Source organism: Atta colombica, unplaced genomic scaffold (assembly GCF_001594045.1).
Source record: "Atta colombica isolate Treedump-2 unplaced genomic scaffold, Acol1.0 scaffold236, whole genome shotgun sequence".
Taxonomy (NCBI): Eukaryota; Metazoa; Arthropoda; class Insecta; order Hymenoptera; family Formicidae; genus Atta; species Atta colombica.
The window spans coordinates 1,095,054-1,102,680 of NW_017259334.1; the positions used below are offsets into that span (position 1 = coordinate 1,095,054).

The following is a 7,627-nucleotide window of genomic DNA, read 5'->3' on the forward strand; positions in this document are numbered from 1 at the left end:
TCACTGTAACTTGGATTCATACTAATAGCTAATTCAAAGTCCTTGAAAGTCATATCTGGATTATCAAGTTGCATGTATAAGGCCGCTCTTTTTATCAGGGCATTTATCCTCACATCATCGGATGCATCTTTGCTGTTCAATATATTTTCAAAATCTTTGATTGTAGCATCGTGCTCGCCCAAAAGTAAGTAAAATGTAGCTCGTAATAATAACACCTCTAATCTAGATGAAGGTAACGTATCAAATTCGGGATTTTTAATGATTTCCGTGCATAGTGGTATTATACCATCGTACTCCATATTTTTTATTGCTTGCAGTGGTTTCTTGAAAAATCTGATAACAAGTATTACATTTTTTAAAAAATTAACACCACAATTATCAGAAATAGTCTTCTACTTACTCTGGAATATTTTCTGGATGTTCAAGTTTAGAAAATACTGGATCCTTGGGAAAAGATATAATGTATGTTTTGATAAAATGCTTACTTGGCATTACAAATTTTTTGTTTGCCAAATTTTCCTGGGCATGTTGTCTCCCTGAAAATAATTTTGTCTAAACTTCTCTGTTCCTATTTCTAATTCTACAAAAGTTCGAGCAGCATTTTATTTAATATCAAGTACTTTTTTAATATATGTAACTCACCGAGCTTTTCCAAAACCTTATCTGCCATTGAGAGGGAAGTTTGATTAGAAAATCCTTCATAAATACATGCGGTAGTCACATCTTCCAAGGCGGTTTCCAAGTCCCCTGTTTGTTCCAAAGCACGTGCCCGACGTAACAAAGCTTTGGCATATTTTGGATTTAATTCTAACGCTTTTGTACAGTCTGCCTTTACAGCACTATATTTTTTCTGTAAATTATAATTACAATTGTGTAAACAGTAAAATTTATATAAATTTTAACAATGAATTGAAGTAAAATTTTTATATTATGTTTATTATTACTATTAATTTTATTACCAATTGCTCATAAGCAGCTGCTCTATTTTGATAAAAAGTTGCGAGGTCCTCTATGTTTTCTGTTGGACAAATATCGATTGCTTTATTATACCGAGCAATAGCTTCATCATATTTTCCAATTTTAAACTCTACATTTCCTGCATTCTTATATTTCTGTGCCTTTTGTAAAGGAGTCTAAAACAAAAGAATTTATTTATATTTGAATCAGTTACACAAAAGTATTCTTCTTTTTTAGGTTAATTCAAAAATATATATAATGCCATTATAGCTACTATGATTTTATTAAAGTTCTGACAAATGGATAAATATATACTATAGAGGAAGTCTCGATTGATCAAGAAAATTCATTTATCATGTGCAAACTACATATTATATTACAATCTCATTGCCATAAAGTTCAATAAAGCTTGCAAACAATACTGTTTACTGAAAATTATCACTCATATATCATAATAATATGTCATTTTGACATATTAATGATATAATTCTAGCTGTTAACGATACATGGATAGTACATAAATTTATCAATTTGTTTCTTAGGAACTAAGAAGCAGACCTAACAATGATGTTGATAAACGTAAAATATCCTTTTTTTTTTCAATTTCGGATAAATGAATTTTCGCAATCTTTCGAATACTTCCAGATAAAGCAAGCGGTTTTAACCTCCGATTCAGCTGCGGGAGAAGGCACTTTGGGTGGGCAATCGCCGTCGATGGAGATCTGCTTGTCGGCGGGCGCGCCGTTTTCCTTGGCCGCGCCGCTCCTGAACTTGTCGCGTTCCGGCTTGTCAACGTTATTGCTATTCCTGTTCCTGTAGTACATGTAGCCGAGGCCGAGGGCAACCGGTGCTCCGACTACCAAGGCGAGCTGCCATTTCGGCAATGGGCTGCTGCCTGCCACGCCGCTCGAGGCGGTCATTTCTTCGATCAGGAATCTATTAGCCGCACACGAACGATCACGACGTGACACCCGGCTGACCCGGCACTACCGGGCACTACCGAGATTGCGATGAGGAAACTAGATCGTGAATCTCTCACCGACGTAAGAGACCGCGAATTGCGAGAATACGAGGGAACACGTGGTCCAAGCGACAATCATGCGGATGCCACTCCCCACTATCTCTCGAACTCGATCACGTTTACGTTGGAATGATCCTCTCTCGTCCTCCTTGGTCCGCTCGATCTTCTCTCGTCCTCCTTGATCCTCCTCAATCAGCTCGATCTTCCTCGGTATTTCTCGGCACCAAGTGCACCGACGATTATCGCGATACACGGCGGTTGCGTGAACTTTCCTTACAATAGCGCCCCCTTAGTGGAAGAATCAACTTTAAAGAATAGCGACTTCGACTTCGATTTTGATTAGCTCTATATATTAATTTATCGAGCAAACTTACTTTGTTACACTTTGTAGAAGACAGGTCTTTTTACATCTCATGAATAGAATAATTAATCTTACTCAATATATGGAAAGAAAGCGTCTCAATTAGAGATAACAGGTTATATTAAATAATAACATTGAAATAAAAAATTAAATATTAAGTAAATAATAAAGCAAAATAAAATAAATACGTAAATAATAACATTAAAATCTTTTTTTAAATCCTTTTCAAGCTGCGCGCCACGTTTTCCGCGCGTGCGCGGAACCACGCCGGAAAGATGGCGGCAGTCTGTCAACAGCAGCTACGTTCTTACGATTCCTACGTTTTATCGGCTGTCATGCCGTCAGAATCAGAGCTTGCGCGACATGAAAATCCTTGCTCTCGTCCGCATTAGATTCCCGAGGAATGTTGAGCGACTGAAGACGTACTCGTAAACCGTTTTAACGGACGTCAGATCATTCGGATCTCCGTTTGCTCGCGTTCGTCTCGGGACGTCGCTGTCTAATTCGGATAACGTTCGTTGCGATGGCTCTACAGGAGGACGAGAACACCTGGTAAGTGATCGTGGTTTCTCTGTCTTGAAAAATAACGCGTCTCATTGAAAGCGAGAACACCGAACTTTGCAATCGCGTGATAACGTGTCAAATTTTTTTCGAACCATATGATCTGTGACACGTTTTACGTAAAGCTTGTAAAACGGAGAACTATATTGTTGCATGCATATAGCGACGAAGCGCAGTAGAAAATATTTTATTAGCAGAACTACGCGACTTACATAATATCATTTCGAATATTTTACTAATTAATATGCTAATTAATGTGATACATTTATATAGATTGTAGATGGAAATTTTTGAATAGATATAGTCAAGTTTGCTTGTAGTCTCAATTTATGTAGTTTTAAATGCGAATAACAGTTTTTGTCATTTTTATTAATTTCAAATTAATTATTTTAGGGTATTGGAACTGGAAGCGGCATTATTGGATACAGAAGCACCATCTGCTTCTGATATATATGCCATTTGTAAAGGTCAACCAGTCCCCGTAAATTTAAGACCAGATGTCTGGTTGGCTTGCCTTTATGTTACTGATCAAGGTGATCAATTTAGCCAGTTTAATGAAGTTTATGATTTACCAGAGCAAAATATAATTCGTGATGACTGTCAACAGTTGGTCGGTGAGTAAGTGAAAAGCTACATATGTAGTCTCATTTATATTTACTAACAACTACTATTATACTGTTAAACATTATAGCAAAACTTGGGAATGATGATGAAGATAAAGTTTCTGTAGTTTCGGATCTTGAATCTATACTAACGTTTTATTGTAAAAGTAAATGTAAACAATATGAAAAAGGAAATGGATGGCTAGAATTATTAGGTCCTTTAATAGCTTTAAAATTACCACGTGCTGCAACTTATAATCTCTTTGAAGCAATAAGAGATATTTATATTCCAAGGTAAAAGATAATTACTGTTATCTTTTTGTTACTTAAATAAATATTTTTTTATTGATATTGATAATGTAAAATTGATTATTTATAATTGCAAATTTTGTAATAATATGTTTACTATTCTTTTTAGAGGTGAAACATATAGTTCAGTTTTGAGATTACTGCTTCTCTATCATGAGCCAGAGCTGTGCTCCTTTTTGGACACGAAGAGGATATCACCTGATCAATATACAAAAGTATGGATGAATACTCTTTTCGCCGGTGTCTGTTCATTACCAGCTGTCTGTACAATGTGGGATCTGTACTTTATGCAAGCTGATCCATTTTTCATGCTGTTTCTCTCACTAATTATGGTTATAAATGCTAGGTAAATATTGATTAAATTAATTTAGATATATTTGTTATTTCATTGTTTAAATTCTCATCTTTATAGAGAGCAAATTTTAAACATGAAGGACGAAGACAAGCAAAGTATAATAGATGCAATAGCAGTAATGCCCTGTGCTTTGGAAGCAGAGGATGTAACCGATTTCTGTTCATTGGCACAGTATTACGCAATGAAAACACCAACATCTTTTAAACAAGATTTGTATCCCATAATGTTTGGTGAAAGTTCTGAAGAAAAGCTAATCTCTCATGCACTATGTTTACCCGTATCAGCACAAGAATTAGTAGAGAATGCTATCGAAACTCCATCTTTACCTAATAGCACTGTTGAAGCTGTTAGATTTTTTCTTGTGGATTGTAGACCTGCCGAACAATACAATGCAGGCCACTTACCAACGGCATTTCATCTCGATTGCAACTTGGTAAGTTATCAATAAAATAAAAGTAAAAAATAATGTTTTAAATATGTATTAAGTTTACATAGTTTAAAATTTATTAAAATTATGATTTTTATATATTGCTTTATATATAAATTTTGATAGAAAAAAAAGATTAAACACATTTTTATCTTTTTAGATGCTGCAAGAACCTGCCGCGTTTGCTACAGCGGTACAAGGCTTACTACAAGCTCAGCGTCAAGCATTAGCTGTTGGTTCACAAGCTGGTGGAGAACATCTTTGTTTTCTGGGAAGCGGTAGACAAGAGGAAGATCGCTACACGCATATGGTAGTAGCATCCTTTTTACAAAAACATACACATTACGTGAGCATGGTTACTTCTGGATATCAAGGTATTTATTTTCTATTTTTTAGTATAATTTGACGAAGATAAATTATATTCTTTTTATATAATTATAATTTTGTTTTCAGCCATTCATGAATACTTCGGCGATGAAGTGGTATCAAGTCTTGTTGATCATAATTCACAATATTGTTTAGTATGTAATGCTAATATGTTAGAAGAAAATTCGAACGAAGCAAGCCCTGTTAAAGTTAAAAACAATAATTCTGATCTTTTGGGCAAGATCGGATTAGCCATGAAGTTAAAAAGTCAGGAAGTAAAAGGAAAGCTATTTGATTATATTGTTAATCCTACAAATGTTAATAGTAATACAGAAAAGAGAGATAGTAAAGACTTGGACTATATTAGACGTCAAAGAAAGACCGCGCCTGTGTTTAGTATAGATGATGATCAAGAGATAGGTAATTCTCTTAATTATTCTTATGTAATTGTTTTATTAAAGATACTAATCTAATCTTTTCTAGATATGACAATGACTAATAATGAAAGTGAAGAGCCTATTGAAGTAGTATCAATACAACAATGGATGAAAGATCCCAAGTTATTACATTCCTTTAAATGCCAAGAAGTGAAAGTTAATGGTGATCTCTGTGATAGGTGAGCTTATAAGAAAAAGGGATTTTCTTTCGTATGTAAAGTTATTCATGTGTATAATGTTTTTTTGTTTTAGTCAACTATTGGTTACCGATAGTCATCTTATAGTACTGCGAGAAATCCCGGAACGAAAGGGCGCCGCGCATGTAATTGTGAAACGTCCCTTAACGAGTATCGTCAAAATAACGTCAAGAAAACGGCACGCCGATTTAATAACTTTTAAATATGGTACGACGCAATATAACGACACAGTTATTTCTGATATGGATAAGTTTCTTATACCTAATGCGAGTGAAGCGACTAAATTGATTACGCAACAGATCATGAGACAATTAAATACGTCAGACTAATATTATGGGCATGTATTTTATAGAATAATTTCAAGCTAATGTACAGATGTTATCAAGTTCAATTTGTGATGAACCGTTTTCTTAAAACATTTTATGTTATAAACAAATTATTCGTATTATTATTTATTGAAATAATTATTCGTTTATTTTTTGTATATGAAATACAGTTATTTAAATCAGAGTTTTTCAATATATTTTTTAAGTGTGCCGCGATAATTTAAAAAAAAAATAAAAACGAAAAATTTATAGATATTCAAATTTAGAAATAAAGTAAAAACGTGTTAGCAATATATCTGATAAAAGATCTATGCTGAGCACTAAAACGTATGCGCGTAATGATACATCTCGAGAAATTATTTAATATGTCATAAATTAAAAAAGGTTGAAAAACGTTGATTTAAATAAATATAGAGATATATAGATATGTAATAGAATTAACAAAAACGTATAAATTTAAAATGTTGAAAATATTTCTTGAAAAATATTTCTGATGTTAATTTCTCTTATCTCAATCAATTGAATCTCAATTATATTGAGGATAACAGAAACAAAATTTATATCCATATAACTTATATTAAGTCAACCGGATGACGTTTCATCGTTTAGATACATAACTCTTTTAAATATCATGACGGTATGACTGACCTAAAAACCAATGCGTTCAACTTTGTAAATCATGTTTATACATAATCATTGTTAGCCAAAAATACATTAGAATTTTAATAGAAATATCCAAAGGCCTTCAAACCTTTGTTTTGTAATAGTTTGCATAAAATTTTCGCAGTGCTAACATTAGTCAAGATTTGATTAGACCAAGATTCTGTAGGAAGAAGAAAATGCTAAAAATTAACAAAAAGCTAAAGAAAAAAGTTTATGCTAATACATATGTGCCTCCACATTAATCGTTTCTTTGGTTGTGTTCATGTATAGAAGAAATAAGTAGTTCAAGCAAAAATATTGATCTACTTTAATTGGCAACTGGCTCTAACATGATTTAATACATTTACTATGTGTTTGTATGCATTTGCATTTTTGTAGATTGTCATATTGCAATATGTTTTCATAGGAAGAAGTTTATTTACAAATTACGTAAGTGGATATGTACAGGTGCAATATTTATAAACAAATAATACTTTTTACACTATCTGCTCCTTCAAATTTTTCAGTCATTTTGACTATTCTACATTGTAGAAAAAAATATTTATTATAGAAAATATAAAAGAAAATAAGCTTATACTACCAATCAAATTTTTGCAATAGTAAAATATAAAATACATTTCTTATTTCTTTGCAAAATTTCGTGCTTACATAAAATTATATTTTTTTATAGCCTTGATAGCAAAACGAAATATGGATAAAATAAGATATTTTCAAGGAAATAAAACTTCAAGGTTTTACTTTATGAATGTTTCTTCTAGATCTGCGATTTATTTGTAATTAATAAATCGTAGTAATTAATATTGCACATTACTTGCCACGTTATAATCTATAAAAATTTTGATAATCTGTTAATAAATATAAATTTCTTGTAGCTACGTAATATATGATGACTTGAATATACGAATTTTTTTTACGTTTACATACATTTACATATAATATCCATAATTCAATTAAATTAATTGAAATAAAAAACAATTTGAATATCTAATATAAGATTTATTAGAAATCCAGAAAAATGTAAATATATATATGTACATATATATGT

The 7,627-nt window shown here is 32.3% G+C and overlaps 2 protein-coding genes across 3 annotated transcripts in view; one reads left to right on the forward strand and one right to left on the reverse strand.

The window, feature by feature from the left end:
• Window positions 1–2,259, reverse strand: part of LOC108688616 (mitochondrial import receptor subunit TOM70-like) — a 3,692-nt gene extending 1,433 nt beyond the window's left edge. The window contains exons 1-5 of the mRNA XM_018194947.1: window positions 1,623–2,259; window positions 960–1,133; window positions 643–850; window positions 401–536; window positions 2–333 (exon numbers count right to left, since the gene is read on the reverse strand). Of these exons, the coding sequence (XP_018050436.1) occupies window positions 2–333; window positions 401–536; window positions 643–850; window positions 960–1,133; window positions 1,623–1,877 (1,105 nt within the window). The 5' untranslated portion in view covers window positions 1,878–2,259. The remainder of the gene's footprint in view (window position 1; window positions 334–400; window positions 537–642; window positions 851–959; window positions 1,134–1,622) is intronic.
• Window positions 2,260–2,665: 406 nt separating this feature from the next.
• On the forward strand, window positions 2,666–5,977 carry LOC108688610 (TBC1 domain family member 23). Of its 2 annotated transcripts, XM_018194938.1 has the most exons (9): window positions 2,666–2,891; window positions 3,294–3,514; window positions 3,592–3,796; window positions 3,921–4,157; window positions 4,224–4,599; window positions 4,754–4,967; window positions 5,047–5,379; window positions 5,443–5,575; window positions 5,649–5,977. In XM_018194938.1, the coding sequence occupies exons 1-9, from the start codon at window positions 2,863–2,865 to the stop codon at window positions 5,920–5,922; spliced, it is 2,022 nt and encodes a 673-aa protein (XP_018050427.1). In that variant the 5' UTR covers window positions 2,666–2,862; the 3' UTR covers window positions 5,923–5,977. The 2 variants fall into 2 exon arrangements, with proteins under 2 accessions (XP_018050427.1, XP_018050428.1); XM_018194939.1 differs by lacking the exon at window positions 2,666–2,891 and having other exon boundaries at window positions 3,420–3,518.
• Window positions 5,978–7,627: the final 1,650 nt, after the last annotated feature.

Excerpts from the sequence above, each read along its gene's own strand:
- LOC108688610 (XM_018194938.1), top strand. The coding sequence starts at position 2,863 with ATGGCTCTACAGGAGGACGAGAACACCTG. Across the intron at positions 3,515-3,591 it reads TGACTGTCAACAGTTGGTCG|CAAAACTTGGGAATGATGAT; the intron begins GTGAGTAAGTGA and ends TAAACATTATAG. Across the intron at positions 5,576-5,648 it reads AATGGTGATCTCTGTGATAG|TCAACTATTGGTTACCGATA; the intron begins GTGAGCTTATAA and ends TTTTTGTTTTAG.